The sequence below is a fragment of the Argentina anserina genome, chromosome 5, assembly GCF_933775445.1.
Source record: "Argentina anserina chromosome 5, drPotAnse1.1, whole genome shotgun sequence".
In the NCBI taxonomy this organism is placed as follows: Eukaryota; Viridiplantae; Streptophyta; class Magnoliopsida; order Rosales; family Rosaceae; genus Argentina; species Argentina anserina.
In genome coordinates, this window is record NC_065876.1 from 4,885,477 (window position 1) to 4,906,705 (window position 21,229).

The window sequence follows — 21,229 nt, forward strand, 5'->3', positions numbered from 1 at the left end:
TCAAATACATGTTTAAGTACCATTAGTTGCCACCTTTTATGTTGATCTGCCATGATCTACCATTAGTTCTTACAAGCAAAAATCATGGCAGATCAACATAAAAGGTGGCAACTAATGGTACTTAAACATGTATTTGAATTTCGTTAAGTTATGCGTTTCTATATTCTTATGAGATTGTGGAAATGAGATGTTCCATATAATTTTCTATATTTATTCTATTAGTTTAACAAGTGCTAGGGTAAAAATAGAAAATGAGATTGATCTAGGTTTTATCAGATTGTGGTCGACTGGTTGGCGGTAGTTATTTAGTTTAGATAAAAGACACAAATTAAGGAGTAGGAAGGGAAAATTGGCGCCAAAATTAGAATTGTTGGGTGTCTTTCTCAAGGTAAAGGGCGGGAAAAACATTGCTCCTCTCAGATGTGGTTAATTTTGTCTTTTAACCCTCTTTGTGGGCCTCACGTACTTGCCACGTCACCAAGATGACGGAGAAGTTGAAAAAAACTGACGGAAGTACTTCAATGATAGCAATACTAGAGTCTGGGTATCACATTGGTACGATTAAGAGTTGAGGTATCACATTGGTAGGTACACCAGAATTGAGACACTGTTGGTGAAAAAAACTCTTAAAAAAATGCATTTCAAACTTCTTCTGTTTTTTTTTTTTACAATTTCATTAAAATGAACAGCCAAACCATTACAGAACCAGCAATAGCTAAAGCTAAGGAACCGGTTCAAGTACAGTTTCATTTAACAACACTGAAAGGAAATAAAGAGGAGGCCTACAAGCAGCCTTTATTTAAGGATGTGACATAGAAACAGGATTGCGGGGTACATGATTATCACAGAAAAGAAAAATAAATAGATATTAAAAAGAAAATGCTGTAAAAACGAACCCCATGGCGAAGGTGAGGGTACCGGTGTCACCTACAAGTATTTAGCTCGTGCGTGACAAGACTTTCAAGGTTTTCCTTGAGCAGGTTTTCCTGTGAACATTCCTATTCCTGGCATTGCCATGCCTTTTATTTTGTTGGCCATGTCATTCATGAATTTCACTGCCATTTCAAGCTTATTAAGTATGACCTTCTTATCCTCCTCCTCCGTGGGCACTCGATAACCAGTGGGATTCTGGTCAAATAACATAGCTTGTTGCATGAAGAGGTCCATAAGGGGAGTGGTGAACATACCCACCTTAGAGGGATCAGCATTTGGGAGAGGTTGCGCACGTTGGGAATCATGAGAGGCCTCAACAGCAAGCGCAAAAGCACGCCCTTGTTTGTCGTAGGTTTCTTGGGATACCATGAACACAAGGAGCTGGTCCAGCTGAGCCCTGAGTATAGCATCAACCTCCTTCACCGAAAGTTTTGTTTTGGCATCTTGCAGCTTTTTCCTGGCCTCCTCCAGCTTCTTGGCGTCAGCCAATAATCTTGCTTCTTTCATCGAGCTTGCAGTTCCGATACGTTTTTCCTCAGCAAGCACCTCTTCCCTCTCCGCCTCACTTGAACCAGCGACGCGGGTCACATTTGAAATTATCTTGTTAGTCTTATAAGTATCCTTCCCACCAACCCTGCAGTGCAGGCATACATATATGTCTATTATACTTGTTCTTCTTATGAGATTTGATATAAATTGTAATAAGAGGTAACTGAAACCGAGTATATATACCTGTACCGGTACGAAATTGTGAAATAGTTGGCTCCCAACCGATTTTTAACCTCTGGGAGAGTAAGATCCACAAGGACCTTGCGGATCTCTCTGTCGTACAATGACCCAAATTTAACAGTTACAGGCTCGACGTCCTTACTGCCCTTGTTTTGTTGATAATTTCCGGCATTCACGGCAGTAAATTTAGCACCCTTATCTAGTGTGATGGTGAGGTCCAGGTCCTCAATAGCCACGTTTAGAAGCCCAGCCAAAGACATAGAGAACGCAACATTCAACTTATCCAATTCTACAACATCTGCATAGGTTCCTCCATTCTTTGCGATGGCTCTGAGCACCTGCATACGCACACATGAAGAAAAATCACCTTATTAGTGAAGGGTAAATTTCAACCGGATCTCATCAAGTTAACTTTGTTTGGACGAAAGTAGTACTGGATCGAATATGTGACATCGCCTGTTAAACAAACAGAATTAAAAAAAAGAAGTAAATCTCAAAATTCAAACTACCTCCCCATCGCAGTCACTACCAAAACCGAATGTGTAGACCGGAACGTCGCCGACGGAAACATTGGCAGCATCACTCTCATCGTCTTCTATCCCATCGGACATAAGCATGATGGCAGCACGGCGCCGTTTGGAGCGAGTGCGTTCATTCAGTATTTTCATGGCCATTTTAAGGCCAGCTTCTGTGTTTGTGCTACCACGCGCTACTAAACCATTGACGTCATTTGTAATATTTGTTCGAGAATCTTCAGTCATCTGGCGCAACGGGCACCGCCTGTCGGCCTTCCTGTTGAAAGTGACGACCGACAAACGATCGGTACGGCCAAGTTTCTGGACCAAGAACTGCATGGCAAGTTGCATTTTTGCGATCTTGGTTCCCTGCATGCTACCGCTGACATCTAGGATGGTTACAAGATCCACCCCTAATCTGCCCTCACCGGATCCTACCCCCTTGAGCTCCAGCAACACCTTAAATGGGCTTTCCTCCAGTGGTGCCTCCTGCTTGTTGATGATTCTCGCCTCTGTGTTTCCATCCAGTTCAAGACTTGCTTCTTCCTCTGTAGTAAGCCAAGGAATATTGAAATTAGTTTATTTCCTCGATCTTAAACGGGCAGGTAAGAACCATATATATACACATGGTTATAGACATATATAGACAATCAAGTGTTAAAACCTGTGCTATTCTGTTTCCGAATTGGCTCATCATCGTTGTAGATCGACATCTTCGCACCAATTAAAATTCTTACTTGTATCGTTTTTTTTTTTGGATCAACAACCAAATCTATATTCAATCTGCATTCTGGAGCTTCTATATATAGCGTGCTGAGTGGGAAATGAGTGAGTTGCTTGATGTAAATGGCCCCCGGCTCACCCGTCACCACATGGCATGGTTTGAGTTATATGAATTATATTTATGTTGTATGAATTATATTAAAAGACTATGCTGATCGAGATGGCCAGATGGGCATTGGTTTTCAATTAATCTGACCTTTGATTGTATTCACACTTGAATAGTCTTGGTCAAGTAGCGCACATCTATCATTCCATTTTGCTAACGTCATGTGTTGATGTCAGGAAAAATAGTTATTGGTTTTTATTTTATTTTTGTTGTAGGAAAAATTAATATAACAATAGAGATGACATAGAGATTATAGAGATCATTAGAGTCATCATCTTATTCATTGATAAAAACTTTTACTTATAGAAGATTACAAAGATATAACATAATAAAGTAGGAATTCTATCACTAGTAGTAATGCTAAACCTATCACTACATGGTATACTAATTTTTTATTCTATTAGGAATAGACCAAGACACACCAAAAGTGATTTTCCTATAACACTCCCCATTGTGTTGCGCGTCTATTCGGTGCGTTAATGTTAAACATAACACACCAATCTTCATTTCAAAGATAACAAGTGTAAGGTAGATTCCTCATTATGTCTACATCTCCCCTTGATAACTACATCGATCAAGGGAGCCGATATTTAGACATAAATAGTGCATGCAATGTTGTCTTGTTAAAAACCTTACCAAGTAACAAAAACCTTATAGGTGAAAAATAACCTTAGTCGAATGAGAAAAAAAGTTCAACGCACCCTTCACATTTGAAACTATCATGTAATGTGCTAGACATCCTTGAATGTTTGCACCTCCCCTTAATTCATGGGTGCTTTAAACGACCCTAGCATATCAATGCTTAACATGTTTTTTCAAATGTGGCATTGGGTAATGATTGAACTTAATCATGTTGTATTTTCCTCAAATATGATCAATTTCACTTTGATCATGAGGAGAAGACTGCTTGTGAACTTAAAACTTAAGTTTGCGCTGAAAAACAGATTTTCACACATCATGAACTTTCATTGCTTAGACCAAGATATGTTTTTTCCCATTGGGTTTTCACTTGGCGAGGTTTCTAATGAGGCGACCTATGAGAACATTTAGATCAATGCAAGGATGTGTTGTACTTCTGTCTCTTTTGAACATTGAGTTTTCTCTTTGTAAGGTTTTAAAGACAACCTAGATGTGCATTCAACTTCTATGATTAAGTTACTAATCAGCGAGAGTCGTTGTGTATACATCAGGAGGAGTATACGTAACATGTTTTGAAGTTGGTGCGTTGCGCTCTAGTTTTTCTTCGCCAAAGTCTTTTGTTTTGCCCACGTGGTTTTTTGTTTGACTTGGAAAGTTTTTACTGACGCAATACCATATGCACCACGATGTATACATTAGGAGGAGTATACGTAACATGTTTTGAAGTTGGTGCGTTGCGCTCTAGTTTTCCTTCGCCAAAGTCTTTTGTTTTGCCCACGTGGTTTTTTGTTTGACTTGGAAAGATTTTACCGACGCAATACCATATGCACCACGATATATTAGGTACACGATATAAGGGGGAGTGTTCTAGGAAATTACGTTTCCGTCGTTCCCGGTGATGTGTCTTCACCTACTACAACCGTGATTATGTTATAATTTTCCCTATTGTAATAGATAAAGTATCTTGTAATATATAAGAAATCTAGATCCTTCAGGATCTCTTTGTAATGCATATATAAAGGAATTCTATTAATGATATCAATGCAACTATTCATTCCCTCTGATCGATTATCCGAGAACAATTGCTATTTTTTTTCAAAGAAAAACCATTTTTATTAGAATCGAGGCTTGAAGCCAATAAGTCTACCTTAATAAAAGGAACCTAAAAAAGTGAAAATAAAGCTATTAGAGCATCTCCCAGAGTCCGAATAGGCCAAAGGCTGACCCATTCAGCCAAAGTAGGTCAAGTCTAAGATCCCGGACCAAACTCCTAGCATTGACCTCGATCTGGTACGTCATCCTGCTAGCAACATACACGCTCCACAGCCAGCTCCCACCCCGACCCGTTTGACCAACGACACTACCTCACCTTCTAGAGGTTTCTTCTTCCAGTCGATGTGACTGGCGGTGCCACATATATCGATGTGCTACCCGGAACATAGCTGCAACATAAGCAACATCAGCGAGCCATGCCACAACGCCAATATATGCCCACCACCTCCGACATCCACAACCTCACTCGTCAGCTCCACGAAAACTTAGAATGAGAACCCGCGACCTCTTAGTCTATTGCGACAAAAGGATTTAATCGACACCACTTACAGTTGTTGTTATAGGGGAAAATTTCTGATTGACTTTCACCCACCAATAAGTTTCGGATTGGAGCGGAAGCGGATCTTGTAACACGAATATTAATCGTCAAAGATTGGGGGGGGGGTACTTGTAGAAAACTCTTCGACGCTTTAGTAAGTTTCTTTTTTATATGAGAAGCAAATACAAATGGAATTCAATGTCTTACCTTCTTGCAACTTCTGATGTCTTTTATAACTCGTATTTACTCTCATGATATTGAATAATTCCCCCCACAATGCCCCTAAATTTTCTCTTTGGGCTCTACCCAAAGGAAATTTTTTATCTATGTCGCTCGCCACCTTCCAACATTGTTGATGACTTTACCCTGTCGACGATTTAGCTGACTAGTACCTCATCTACTCAAGCAAGTTTTTTCAGTCAGAGGATTTTCGTTTGGAATTTCTTTTTTTCATCGTGAACTCCACAATCTTTATTCTGCTCAGCATTATTCTCCTCATTTAGGGATTGATTTAATACTGGATTGTTCTTTTTCACGGAATGATCTTTTCATTCATGAGTTGCTCTTTTTCACGGATTGCGCTTTTCATTCGTGAATTGTTCTATCCAATTCCTTTCAACTCGAATAGTTATGATTTTGGATTGCCATTTCCGACCGCTTTTAGGTTTTGAGTTTAACCACGAATTGCGTTGTCCGACTTCTTGGAGGTCATATGCAGATAACATATCACATCCTCCCTCGCCCTTTTCAAGATTTTGTTTGGCTAGCAATTGCCAGAAGTTCTGCCAGTGCATTTATAAAACTCCTTCATTGAACATTTTTAGATGAACATCCTCTCGCATTGCTTACCAACAAAAGTCTCTTTTACCATCATGGATAACGCTAGACCACATTGCCCCTTGTATTTCTTTGGAATGGTTGGAACAATAAAACAAAGAAAAACATATACACAAGCGGACTAAGCCTACAAGGCTTCAACCCGTATTTCGTACGGTTTATCCTCTTAGCGGTGGCGGGGTTGAGTCTCCCTATCAGCATCATCCAAAGGGTAACCAATATATAAACCACCCCATGGATTTGTGTCATCATTAGCTAAAATCGGGTAATTTCCTGAAACAGATATTTGGAAAACTAACCAGATTTGTAAGTTGCCCCTTGCCATAAAGATTCATCTGTATGAAAAATACATAAATGTTGATCAATTGTGCCCATGCAATTTGGTGTGCGGATTTATGCATCTGTTACGTGGATCATGCCTTAATATGTAAGTTACCATCATGCCCCAACATGCGTAAATGTAGTCATGCCCCAGCATGTGAAAATATAGCCATCCCCCAACATGTATGCATCTCAGTCATGTCCCCAACATGTATATAAATGTTATCCAGATCTAGAGCTGTGTTACGTCTTGCCTCAATTATTCCCTCAAAGCACGGCCGCCCGGATTATTTCCTCGAGACCTGCCACCCCGATTATTTCCTCGGGTCCTGACCGACCCAATTATTTCCTCGAATTCTAGCCATCTTTTCCTATCTGAATCTTTCCTTGAGCCTTGGCCGCCCTGATTCTTTCCTTGGGCCCTGGCCACCTCGATTCTTACATCAGGCGCATACGGACTTGATTATCTCCTTGAGATCAAGATATCTTCACCATGAGATCCGCCATTCCCTATACTGGTACGCATCACTGATCTCGTCGTCAAATGAGTAGTATTATGATGCAACATCTTCTCGAATTTCCTTTGGCAGGATCTTCTTGGTCCCACTTTTTTTTCGAAGCTTCTCGAGCTCTTGTTTTATCTGCTCAACCTCATTGGGAGGCAGAGGCGGATCTATGCCTAAGAAGAGTGGGACTCAAGTCCCACCCAAAATTTTATAGAGAAAAAAAATCCTATGTGTATGTATTGGTTTTTTATAGGGTACATGATATCTATTATGATCAAGTCCCAGGCAATCTGTTGGTTAATATTGGACTTGATCTTGATGATTGTATGGTCTTGGGCTTGCCACATAGCATTGGACTTATTTGGACTTACTCAATTAAACAAGGACAAGTCCAACTTAAAAGTCTCCTCTTTTCCCTTTCGTTGAAAACAAAGAAAAAGGGTGCTTCTCAGTTCTCTGACTTCTCTCCTCTCAAGTCGCTGTCGTCCCACTTCTTCACTTTATCTCTGTGACTCTATGATTCGATTCCATCCAACTGATCTAAGCAAATGAAGCAATCGATCATCCTATATCTCCCGCCACTCAAGTACTCCACAACTGATTCATCATCTCCATCTCGGGACCATCTGTAAGTGTTCAATCTAAATTAAAATTAGGGATTGGGGGATATCTTATTAGCTGTCAATCCCTTCCATTGTTACTTTTAAACTATTGTTCTTGTCATTTTATAACTTTTCAATTTGTTTTGAATAGGTTATTGATCTCAAAGTCTCAAAAGGATTAAAAGTTGGTGTTTGAGAATTGGGGTCTTGCTGTGCTTTAACATGTTGTTCTTTTTTGTAATTGTTAATTTATTTGTTGTGTACTTGTGTGTGCTATAACTGACTGTATTACAGAATTCCTAAACAAAATTTTCTTAATTCATATTGTATAGGTGATTGTAGCATGTCGAATGAGCAACCAAAAAAAGGAAGAAAAACTTGATCAGTTCATACTTTACAAAGTCTGATCGTGGTGATGCTACTGCTAGTGATGCTCCAACACCAAGCTCTCCAGTAATTCCTCCTAAGATTCAAAGCAGTGGTATTGACTCTTTGAATAATACCAATGCTATTGAACGTGACCTAGGAAAACGCTGCCCTATATGGAAATATCCTGTCAATGAACGTGATTCGATCAGAAGAGCATATAGTCTGTTGGGACCAATGCAACCTGAATGTGAGTTCCCTTACTCTCAATTTAGTTATCAACAACGCAAGTTTCAGTTTTCTTGGTTTAAAGATAATCCATGGCTTGAGTATTCAGAAGCTAAGGATATGGCATATTGTTTTCCTTGTTTCCTTTTTGCTACTGAAAATCCTTTGAACAAAGCATTCATCATTGAAGGGTTCAAAAATTGGAAGAGGACTGTGCCTAGTGATAATGCTTTTCTGAATCATGTAGGAGGAATTACATCATCACATAATAGTGCAATGCAAAAGTGGGATGCATTACGAAACCCATCTAGCCAAATTGAGCCAATCTTTAGTTCAAAATCAGCAAAAGATATAGAGGATAACCAGTTAAGGCTCATAGCTTCTATAGAGAGTGTTAGATATCTAGCTAGCCAAGGAATTGCCTTTAGAGGCCATGATGAATCCGAAGAGTCATTGAATCAAGGACCTTTTAGGCAGCTTATCAAATCCTTTAGAAGAGTTAGTCTAGATATTAAAAGAGTTATAGAAAATGCTCCTAAAAATTCCAAGTATATTAGTCCTTCAATTAAAAAAGACATTCTTAATATTCTTGGTAACCAAGTGAGGGGTATGATTTGTGAAGAAGTTGGGGCTGCAAAATATTGTCTTCTTGTTGATGAAGCTATAGATGTTTCTAATAAGGAACAAATAGCGATTATTTTAAGATTTTTTGATTCTCTAGGTAAGGTTCGAGAACGTTTTTTTAAGATTGTAAGTGTTCCAAACACAAGCTCACAAACTCTTAAAGATGAAATATCTAAGGTTCTTACTCAGGACAAGCTTCAAGTTAGAAATATGCGTGGTCAAGGCTATGATGGTGCTAGCAACATGAGAGGCATTTATAAAGGTTTACAAGCATTATTTCTTGAAGAGTGTCCTTATGCTTATTATGTGCATTGTTTTGCTCATCGTCTGCAACTAACACTAAATGCTACTGCCAAGGGGGTACATGAAATTTGGAAATTCTTTTCCATGTTAAGTTTGATTGTGAACTTTATGAACTCTTCCGGCAAGCGTCACTCGGCCTTGAAAGCTGCTAGAAAAGAAGAAATTGCAGACTTGGTGGCTTGTGGTGAACTTGAAACCGATACAGGGGCCAATCAGATTTTTAGTATGCAACAAGCTGGTGCTACTCGTTGGGGCTCACATTATCGTTCAATTAGGGGTTTGATTGAATTTTTTGGTGCATCTAAAACAACTCTTGTTTATATGAGTGAGCAGGGACCAGTGGATCTTCAAAGAGAGGCTGGAGATGTTCTCAAAGCAATGCGGAAGTTTGTCTTTGTTTTTTGTTTGCTTCTCATGAACAAGGTAATGAAAATTACTGAGACTCTTTCTCAGACATTGCAGCAAAAGTCTCTTGATTTTGTTCAAGCTATGCGGTTTGTGAAACATACAAAAGAATTGCTTGGAGACCTAAGGAAAGATGGATGGGCTGATTTCTTTGAACATGTGGAATCATTTTGTAAGAAACATGAAATTAAAATGCCTGATATGCATGCTAGTACATCTCATCGGTCTTCTATCACTAATGAGCATCATTACCGTGTTGATATATTTAATGCTCTAATTGATTTTCAGCTAAGTGAGTTGGATGGAAGATTTTCAGAGCAAGCAACAGATCTTCTTAGTCTTGCTTCAACCTTGGATCCTCATTCTAATTTCAGTAAGTTTAAAACTGAACTTTTTCTTGATCTTGCAAGAAAATATTATCCTGAAGATTTTGATTATGGTGAGATGCTTTCTCTTGAGTCAAAGTGTGCATACTATGAAAAAGACATGCTTGATGATGCTATGTTTAAGAATTTTTCATCTATTTGTGAGCTGTGTCCATTGTTGGTCCAAACAAGAAAGTCAGAATTTTATCCAATGCTTTATAGATTGATTTGTCTAGTTTTGACTCTTCCGGTATCTACAGCAACAACTGAAAGAGCATTTTCAGCCATGAACTACATCAAGAACAAGCTTAGAAATAAGATGGAATGAGAGTTTCTAGGTGATTGTATGGTCCTCTACATTGAGAAAGACTATGCTAATTCTATTAGCAATGACTTTGTGATAAACAAATTTAAACTTTCAGGTACTCGTAGAGTTAGATTTAGTTAATTGTGATGTGTTACATCTAGAAATTTTTGTGAATCTTATTTTGTGTAAACTTGTATTTAAAAGGTAAGGTTCACTACGTCCCCCCTTTCTAGGTGTATTAGTATTTTGCATATATAATATTGCTCTTGCATCGTGAATTTTTTTTATGGTGGAAAGTCAAGTCCCACCCTGTTTTAATTACTGGATCCGCCACTGTTGGGAGGGCGTGGTGATTCGTTAAAATAGCCAACGTCATTGATAATGATGTCACCTCCAATCTTGAGTGACAAAAATGAGAATTCGTTTGATCCAGCTTCCGCCATCACTTTTGAAGGGAAAAGTGTTTCTCACAAATGACACCAATTGTTGGATGGAAAATTTTGGATTGACTTTCACCCACCAATAAGTTTCGGATTGGAGCGGAAGTGGATCTTTTAACACGAATATTAATCGTCAGAGATTGGGGTACATGCAGAAAACTCTCCAACACTCTGGTCAGTTTCTTTCTGATATGAGAAGCGGATACAAATGGAATTCAATGTCTTACCTTGCAACTTCTGATGTCTTTTATAGTTGAAATCAGATGGTCTTCATTTATCACCCATAATTGCTGCAATTATTGCCTGTATTTATATCTCCATTAACCCGTTGGGGGAGCACATCACCTGTTCCAAAATTGGATGTGCCAAATATGTGCCACTAATAAAAATCTTACACGTGGAGTTCCAGTAAGAAAATTTAATAGGAGTTTGACTCTTTTAATGTTAATTAATTTTATTTTATCAGTTTTTTACTAAAGAAAAACATTTTTAGACATCCATTTCTACTTCATCTTTTCTTCTTCATCATCTATCGGCTGTCATTTTGTTTTCTCTCCCAACCTTCTATCGGGTGGCTTGCTGGGTGAGAAAGATTTGGTCGAATTATTAGAGAAAGTTCCAAGAATGGAGACGATGTTGTTAGTGATGGGGGATTGGATGGGGAAAGAGCAATGATCTGAGGAAGCGTTGGCCGAAATCAAAGTAGTAGAAGCAGGCAAATTTTGGAGGGGGTATGGTCCGTTTGGAAGTAGGAGATGGGTGAGATTAATTGAGAGCACATAATTGGATGGATAGTGTTGTTGGATTATCATGGCTATGTGGGTTTAGGGATGTTATTCTAGCTATTTCCAAATATAATCAGAGTGGATTGAGATGTTTTTGTTTTGGTTTATTTTATGGAGATGGAGTTTGCCATGGCTTGTGGCTGTGGGTATTGGGTAGTCCGATGGTGGTGAAGGAAAAGTCTGGGTTTGTGTGAAAAAAATAAATATATTATATTATTATTATTATCATTATTGTGCGGTTACTTTTCGTCAACTTTATAACGCACTGAACTCGCATTGACTTTCATAATATTCAATAATTCCCCCCACAGCTGCTCAGCTTCACTTCCCGGCACGATCGAGCGCCTCCACCGAAGAAGAGGACACCACGGCCAATTGAAACCCTAAGTTTCATATCTGCATTTGCTCCGACAAATCCGGAGCTCCTCCATGTGACTCTTATGGTCAATAATCATGGAATAAACTGATTATAATGACAGATCAACATGAATGGAAAAAAAAAAGACTTGATTCTTATTAAAATTGATAAAATTAGAGAAAATTTAATGGGGCCAAATTTGTTTAAGTCTATAAAGTCAGTCGTTGAAATTAGTTGAGCTCCCAGCTTCATTTTGCTCGGATCCAGTGCATTTCTCTTCCTTTTGCTCAGTTGGTCTATATTAAATTTTCCAAGGCAGCTAGCTAGGGACTTGAAGCAAATTACCGATGGAGACAGAAAAGAGAGGTAGCATTGCCTTCTTTTCAACATACCGACCACCGGTGCCGCTTGACATATTCTCTTGCCCACTTGCACCAACATCGAGTCCAGATGATGAGCTCGAGCATCGCATGACTGATGGGAAGTCCTACAATTACAGTGGCCAAGACATCCCACCCGCCGCCCTTATCAAAATTTTCAACCACACAAGTTTGGCTTTCCGACGGAACCAGGATGATGTCAATTCCGGCCGTGTCTCAGGCATGGTTTTCGTCTCTGAACGAGAAGACCTCGAATTGCTTCACATAGCTCTCCGCTTCAAAGATGTCAATCCACCCAGACTCGAAGTGTACAGCTTAGCAGATGTTTTCCCCAGATCCCCATGTCCATTCAATGGTGTTCGGATGGAAGACAGTGGTTGCTTTACCCATGATCATCTCATCTTTGTCAGCACCAAGGAACCTGCTACTGAACGTCGTCAGCCTTGGACTGCCGTTTATAAAACCAATCTTAAGACCGGAAAAACCGACCGCCTCACACCAGGAGGTTCATACTCTCCTCTACTTCTATTACTACTATATATAGACAAGCACACACATATATAACAAGAAAATTCTAAAATGTGTTGTTATATGTAGGGATGACAATGGGGAGGGTAGGGTTAGGTGATTGAAAAATCATATACATACTTAAATTCGTTTGCATCCCCGTACCGGCCTCGATCTTATACTAGATATTCTTCATATTCATATCTTAGGGATTAAGTTCTCATACCCGTCTTAATACCCACTTCAATACTATTAATAACAATTTATTTTAATATTAAAAATTACAGTAAAGTACACTAATATAAAATTAAAATAAAATATCATGATAAAATCATCTTTTTATGTCAAAAATTGTTATACATGCAAATAATCACAATATATATTTTGATATTTTTTTGTTTATTTAATTTGTCTTTTAATTTATTTAAGTGAATATAGATTACTTAGTTATATTAAATATATAATATATTAATGGGTGGGTATGAGGATGTGGATCGAATATTATCTCCGGCCCTTACCCGTTTCCACTATCCGAATAGCAGAAATCTCCATACCTATTACCTGATTTTACCCGAAACACTCCTCCAATAGGATCGAATACCCGTGGGTACCCTACTCGCTGAGTATTTTTGCCATCCCTACTTATATGTTATACATCCATTTTTTATAAATGTTTATAAAATTGTCGTTAAAGTTGTAAAAAGAGTAGTAAAACTTTTGATCGACAATCTAGCTATGGCACTAGGATGTATAACATACATTTTATATTTATTTAGACAAAAATTACAAATGACCAAATCAAAATTACAAAATTTAGAACAACTTTGCAATGATCGTTCACAGAATTTACCTATTTCTAATCAAAATTACAACATTAAGAACAAGTTTGTCCAAAACTTGTAATAAGGTTGTAAATGATGTAATTACATGAATATAACTATAATTACATAAAACAGGACTTAATATTATAAGGGACTTTAACAACAAATGTGTTCTCACATTTTTGTAAATGTGTGCATGCTATACTGTAGCTATTATAGAATTTTCCATGCGGGTTTTCTTTTAACATGATGATGAACTAATGCTGATTTTCTTCTCATCTATTATGCCTCAAAATAGAGCATGCTGATTTAAGCCCCTCAGTGTCACCGTCTGGGAAGAAGATAGCGGTGGCGTCGTTTGAGGGAAAGAAGGGTGGGTGGGCAGGCGAAATCGAAGATCTAAGGACTAACATCTATGTCATGAACGTAGAGGAGCCCTACAATCGCACTAAGGTTGTAGAGAATGGCGGGTGGCCAACTTGGGGAAGTGACGATGTCATATTCTTCCACCGCAAGGATGATCATAAGCATACAACAACAGAGGATTCGAAAGTAATCAATTTTTGGGGCGTGTATCGAGCTGATATTAGCAGTGGTGTTGTTATGCGCGTGACCCCGGATAGCTTTGATGCTTTCACACCGGCAGCCATCAACGCCACCACAGTAGCTGTTGCCACTATTCGCCAGAACTCAAAGTTCAGTGATGTTCGTGAGGAAGCACAATATCGACATATAGAGATTTTTTCTTCAGAAGGAGGACAAGAACCCAAGCAAATCACTCAAAAAACCAGACCGATGGCTGACCATTTCAACCCTTTTGTGATAGGTGGTGGGAAGCGGATCGGCTACCACCGTTGCACGAGTGACGTTCTTGACGTACGTACTACCAACCAGTTTGATCGAGTTCATATATATTCTAAGACATCATATGCATGTCTAACCTAAGATCAGCTCACTGCTGATTGTTTGTTTGTTTGTTACTTGTGACAGAATGAAGAAGAGATCAAAAGACAGTTTCAAACAGTCATTTCTCCGGATCGAAATATAGGACTCTTTAGGGTCGGTGGAGGATTTCCAACATTTTCCCAAGATGGATCTAAGCTTGCATTTGTTGACAATGATTTCAAGATCGTCTACGTACTTGACAACGAACGTCTATATGAAGCTAACGAGGTACATATAACAAGAGTGCCTGACTGCCTGGTATTGATGGGTACATTATTTGTTATGTTACAGCTGCTAATTATATATAATAACTTCAATTATGTTTCAGCTAACTCCAAACAGCATCTTCTCGCCAGTTTGGAACCAGTGTGATAAAAAAGACACATTATATGTATGTATAGGACCTTCTTTCAGTGCCGATGAAACTGTAGACATCCACGCCATTCGAAATGTGTCCAGGGGTAGAAGGCAAACTCAACCGCTCACTGATGGGTTCAATAATGCCTTCCCATCCACCAATCCAGAAGGTAATCATAAAAAATAAAAATTACAGATGGTTAGTTGTTTTAACTTGTATTGCCAATCCGTGTATTGATGGGACGAAAATTGCAACAGGGACGAGATTAGTTTTCCGATCAACAAAAGATGGATACAAGAATCTATACATAATGGAAAACGCAGAAGAAGGCGCGCTTGATGGAGCAGAAGTAACAAGGCTAACAGATGGGAACTGGACCGACACACAATGTCAATGGTCTCCTAGTGGAAATTGGATAGTATTTTCGTCAAACCGCGACAAGCCTGAAGGTGCACCGGAAAAAGACCATGGTCTAGACTCAGGTTACTTTGCGATATATTTAGTTAATCCTGATGATCCAGATCATGTGTGCATAAGAGTGATAACAAGTGGGAATGACATTGGAGGGCATGTGAACCATCCATTCTTCAGTCCAGATGGTCTTAGCATTGTGGTAACTTCAGATCTTGCTGGAGTCTCGGTTGATCCCATATCTTTGCCTATTTTTGTCCATTCAGCAAGGCCTTATGGAGACATCTTCACGATCGACATCGACTTGGATGACATAAACAAGACTGTGAAGACGTTTAACCGCATCACACACAGTAGATATGAAAATTCCACGGGTACTTGGACACGCTTCTCAACTATGCAAAACAGAGCAGCACGGAACCTTCTTAAACACAAAGAATTCACAAAGGCATGCCCTTGTCCACATCTTGGTGGAAACGAAAGTTGGCATATGACAGGCCACCTCGTCGTTCCAAAAGGATGTTCTTGATTGTCTTTCTGTTCCTTGTTGAAGCATTACGATTTAATTACTCCCTGCATTTACTGCTTTTCGTTTAATAATGCCCTAGGTGTAAGGCTGAAGACTTGTCAGTGCTGTTATTTTTAGGTCGTGTTTAACGTGGAGTTTGTTTACTTCTGGTGCTTGAATCTCTAGAGTGACGACATCCGGTGGTGCTTGTGTAGCTGACACATTGGTAATCTGAACGGAACCTGTTACCATATCGACTGGCTCACTTGTCTCCCCCTCTCAATGATACAACTCTTCAAAATATGAATTCTTTCCTTCAAGAGCAGTATCAGGAGAGGTAAAATAACTCATGTTCTAAAAAAATAACATCCATAGTGACATAGTACTTCCGAGTAGGGGGATAATAGCACCTGTACCCAATCTGATGTCCTCTGTACCCAACAAACACACATTTAACTGCCCGGACATCCCACTTAGAACGCTGATGTTGTAGAATATGAACAAAAGTAACACAACCGAAAACACGGGCAGGAAGATTATGAAAATAGGGTAATGAGACATGAGATGCAAGCTCCTCATAGGGAACTTTCCCCTGAAGGACACGAGATGGAAAACGATTAATGAGGTGGTCGGAAGTAATGACAGCATCACCCCAAAGGTATTTAGGCATATGAGCACTAAAAAGAATACACAAAACCATATCAAGTAAATGATTATTTTTTCTTTCAGAAACCCCATTTTGCTCAGGTGTGTAAGGACACGTTGTTTGATGAACAGTTTCGTGTGTGTTAAAGAACTCCTGAAAGACATGATTCACATATTCCCTCCTCCATTATCAGAACGAAGAACTCGAATGGTGGCATTATATTGTGTTTGAACAGAGGTATGGAAGGCACGAAAAGCTGGAAAAACCTTATCTTTATTTTTAAGAAGAACAATCTATGAAAGACGTGTGAAATCATCAATAAATGACACAAAATATCGCATGTCTGACACAGTAGACTCTTTAGAGGGTCCCCAAACATCATAATGAATTAATTCAAAATGAAGAAAAATTTTAGTAGAAGTACTAGGGGAATAAGTAGATCGATGTCTCTTGCCCAAAACACATGTCTCACAACATAAACAAGACTCGACCACACTAATAAATAAAGTATGCATGAATTTTTTCATAACACTAAAAGATGGATGCCCTAAGCGACGATACCATAACCAAACTTCACTTAGCTTGTCAGAAATGGAGAGTAAAGCGGTCTGAGACTGTCCCCCTGGTTTTTCCCCTGCGTATGTCAAATCCAGATGAAACAACCGCCCCCTCAGATACCCCCGACCAATTACCCTGCCGGTGAGAAGATCCTGAAATATCACATACATAGGAAAAAAGGTCACAGAGCACAGAGCGTCAGTGTTCAATTGGGGAACATATATCAAATGATGAGATAAAACAGGTACATAGAGTACATTGTGAAGCTCTATGGTGTGAGTAATACGAACGGACCTTATCCCTAAAACGGGGAATGCCTCACCATTAGCATTAGTAACATAGGGTACGGGTGGAGGGGACAATGCGGTAAAATAAGATTTGTCATAAGTCATATGATCAGATGCACCAGAATCAATAATCCATGTATCAAAACTAACATAGTGAGAAATATTGAAAACCATACCAATTTGACCACGGCCAATGATGGAGGTTGTAAGTGCTCCTCCAGTGGTATGATGATCATGCCCAACCACACCATAGAGATCTGGTTCCGGAATTAATTGAAGAGCTGCTTTTGCCTGGGAACGATAATTAGGCCTCTTAGGCCTAAGGTGTTGATACAATTTCCAACATGTCGCACGAGCATGGTTAGTATCATGGCAATAAGAGCAAGGAGGGCGGGGCTGATTCCCGAAGCCTGGTGGTGGTCCTTGTCGATGAAGGGGAGCAGAAGTTGCTTGCGGAAGGGATGGTGCCAGAGATTGAGCATGAACAGTAAGACTGGAAACAATAGCTGGTGCCTGAAGAATACTCTCATGCTGAGACTCATCCTTTCAGATATAGGTGAAAGCGGTGAGTAAGCTAGCTGGTTCGGTCATTCGGAGCAATTCGCCTTTCGCACTGGTATGCTTTGCATCAAGACCTTTCAGGAAATGGTGAACTCGTTCAAGGTCCTTCTCCTTGTGGTACCAAATAATATCCTCTTGATTTTTGATCATGCAGGACGTTTCACATCAATCTCAGCCCAAATATTCTTTAGTTTGGTGAAATAGTGTGCCACCGGTTACCATCCTGGTGTATAGCCAAAGCTGTGCACATTAACTCATGAACCTGTATGAAATCAGAGTCATTAGTATATAAGCTGGCTAGTGTCTCCTATATTGCATGCGTAGTGGCACATGTCTCCACCATATCAATGATCGCATCATTCATAGCTTTCCACAAGACGAACATGACAAGACCATCGTCGTCGTCCCATTTATTGTAGGCAACAATATCCTCAAGACTAGGAGCTTTAGTGACGCCGGTGACATGCCCCATCTTGTGCATGCCTTGAAGATGAGCAACCATAAGTCATTTCCATTTACGAAATTGGCCCCATTGAGTTTGGTTCCCTCAAAAGAACCATTGTCAGAATCCTTGACAGATACTTCAAATGTCGGAACATCAGGGATCTGAGAACTCTCTACTTCGTTACCAAAATCCATTTGAAAAACAATGTAAAAAGTCAGGAATGATGCAGCAAAATCACAAAAAAAAAACTGATGAAAAATCTGTCATCGGTGCACTTGCCATATGAAGTCTGAAGAGACTCGTCAGAGATCCAACGACATTGTTGATGACAAGGAAGAGGACGACAATGTTGGTGATGATGAGGAACATAAGAGAGAGAGAGAGAGAAAAGGAGATTTAGGCCTCAATTAAGAAATTGAAAAAATGATTGAACTGGGTATAAAGATATGGAACTTGAATCACCCATATGAGGATTAGGAATTTACCTGAGTTGAAGGAATCGCCGGAATCAATGGAGATTGGTGGTTTGCTTCCTTCTCTGATTTGCATAAATCGAGAACAAGCTTATGTTTTGTTGATATGGTTTTGTAGAGAAGAAAGAGATGAGTTTAATGGTATTGATGTATGTGAGATTTCTTGCTAGACGGTGGCGTTTTGAAGAAGTGGTCGGTGTCGGTTTCGGTAGGAGACGTAGAGAGGGAGAAAGCTCTGCTGTGTTACCGAGCTAATGTGAGAGAGAGAGAGAGAGAGAGAGAGAGAGAGAGAGAGAGAGTTGAGTTGGCATACTTAAAATGAATGGGAATTGGGCCAAGGATTTGGGCTCAAGTCTTGAGCTGAAAAGAAGGGAAAAGGCTTTCAATTAGCCCAAAATAGGTGAGAAAATTAATAATGGTAGATCTTTCACAATGTTAAACCGAAGGCCGAAGTTAAGTCGCGTAAAACAACTTAGTGAAAATCATTTTAAAACACAAGAAATGATTTTTAAAGGTCAGAAAAACAAAATAGAGCGTCAGAAAATTTCTCATGACAACGTGTAATTTAAATGTTTAATATCAACGTATTAAACTACGTTATTCGACAAATGTCAATTAGTTAGTCCTAATGTGTCGGTTAAACGAGATTAAAAATCTCGGGTATTACGGTATCATGTCTTCGCAGCAACATCAACAACAAAATTTTGTTCCCGGAAGACATGTTTGATATCATGCATGCAGTGGTGTATCTATATTGAAGACTATATGGGTTTAAGCCCAGACGAAAACTTGCCAACCTATATTTTATTTATATGAGCTTTGTTTGACAACTTGTTCTCTAGTTGAGTTAGCTAAGTTTCTATGTGAGAAAGTCGTTGCATCCCGTTTCGAGCACTAACATTCTCTCTTTTCTCATATGCTCCTTGATCAAGAAAAAGAAAGCCAAATAATTGAAAACAATATTGACAAAAAAAAATTTGTATCGACACACTTAATTAGCCTAGACGAATTATACATCCTGCATCCGCCCCTACATGCATGATGAAACAATTCTCCAACGACATTGGTTCTGGCCATTGATACAACCAAACAGAACTTAAGAGCCTCCTGACTTTGAAATTGTGGAAGTCATGCAAAAGAGACAATAATGAGACCAACTTTTTTTTTATTACACGAAATTTCATTCAATAAAACTGTAATTACAGAGCAATCACAACACCCACTAAGGGATTACAACTACAAGCAAACAACATCAAACTACTTATCCTCACTCTGAAGCCGAATTAGGCAATGGATCTGATGGAAGCCGAATTGGGCAGCCAATCAGATTAACTTGACCAAAATATGTAGCAATTACTGGGACAAGATTTGACCACAATAAAAATTCATTGGGTGGGCCATCTTAGGATCTCCAGGAATCCTCAACACATGTTGATAATATACCACATGGCCAAATGCTGGCATAAAGTAGGGTACTTGTAACAACGAACCAACTACCTGCATCCAACCACCCATCAAAATCCATGACGACAACTCTGACTCTAAATAGCAATGACTTATATGAGATCTGAGATGCAGATCCAAAAACTAAACTAAACTTGCAACTAAGAACAAGAACTAAACAACAATAAAACTTGGCCCAAAAGCCCAAACACAAAGCCCAAAACAAGAGGCCCAACATAAATCCCATCTTTCCCAACTTACTCTCAGTGTCGCAGATCTTCCCTCTTTCTAATGCACACCAGCATCACCTCAATATCGTCGCCAATGAGCACAACATCACCACCATGCTACATCTCTTGTCCTAGATAGCAATCGGGATCCGAAAACTACCCAAAACCCAAAATAAATTTCCAAAAATGCCTCAAACCCCTTTGTGATTTGCAACTTTTTCATACTAACTTTGATTTGGGCATGCCGCGTGTCTACGAACTCGTATCGACGAGGTCCACAACTTTTGTGAAAGATGTTTTCTCGAATAACTTACCCATTAAAAAATCAACTTTGAGAGTCACTACACTTAAAACGACTATCGATACGAGTTGAAGATAAAAATAAAACCGTAAGAAAGAGTAAAAGATTCGAGGCGTATCAGCTTTTGTGGTGGCTAATTTGTTTTTACCATCTATGGTGTGAAATTGATTATTGGTTGGTTCAGAAGCAGTTGGTTAGCAATCACAACTACTACGATTCTCGCGACATATTTATGAAACTTGTTTGTTATCTTTGCTTGTGGCTAATCCAAATTTGCAAGTACCGCATACTAAAAGGAATGCAAACATGGTGCTTGGCAGCCTATTGTGATTGAGTCTTAGATGAGATGTATTGCGTTTTCTGGTCCTCCCCCTTAAGAGGCAGTTGGAGTTTATAATGTGCAAGTATTTTGAAGTTCAATAAAGTTTTACCTCATTTTTCTCACTTTTAGACTTCTGCGTATGATGCCATCAAATTTGGATGCATCAGTTTTATAGTTGTAGAAGCTTCTAATACCTATTAGATTTTTTTTGTAAATAACTTGGGAAGAATTCTTCATAAAAATAATCATGTACTTATCATTTGCAATGATCCCAAATGTTTCCTGAAGAG

At 39.1% G+C, this 21,229-nt stretch overlaps 3 protein-coding genes across 3 annotated transcripts; 2 read left to right on the forward strand and 1 right to left on the reverse strand.

Moving 5' to 3' along the window:
- Positions 1-766: 766 nt before the first annotated feature.
- LOC126794786 (probable E3 ubiquitin-protein ligase WAVH2) lies at positions 767-3,004 on the reverse strand. The gene is made up of 4 exons (XM_050521565.1): positions 2,842-3,004; positions 2,172-2,725; positions 1,666-2,000; positions 767-1,567 (listed from the first exon to the last, which is right to left on the reverse strand). The coding sequence occupies exons 1-4, from the start codon at positions 2,888-2,890 to the stop codon at positions 961-963; spliced, it is 1,545 nt and encodes a 514-aa protein (XP_050377522.1). The 5' UTR covers positions 2,891-3,004; the 3' UTR covers positions 767-960.
- Positions 3,005-8,165: 5,161 nt separating this feature from the next.
- Positions 8,166-10,181, forward strand: LOC126794271 (uncharacterized). Its single transcript, XM_050520936.1, has one exon. It carries the CDS (start codon positions 8,166-8,168, stop codon positions 10,179-10,181), a length of 2,016 nt encoding a protein of 671 aa, XP_050376893.1.
- A 1,821-nt stretch (positions 10,182-12,002) lies between these two features.
- Positions 12,003-15,839, forward strand: LOC126794967 (uncharacterized). The gene is made up of 5 exons (XM_050521771.1): positions 12,003-12,628; positions 13,750-14,327; positions 14,442-14,624; positions 14,725-14,923; positions 15,012-15,839. The coding sequence occupies exons 1-5, from the start codon at positions 12,091-12,093 to the stop codon at positions 15,692-15,694; spliced, it is 2,181 nt and encodes a 726-aa protein (XP_050377728.1). The 5' UTR covers positions 12,003-12,090; the 3' UTR covers positions 15,695-15,839.
- Positions 15,840-21,229: the final 5,390 nt, after the last annotated feature.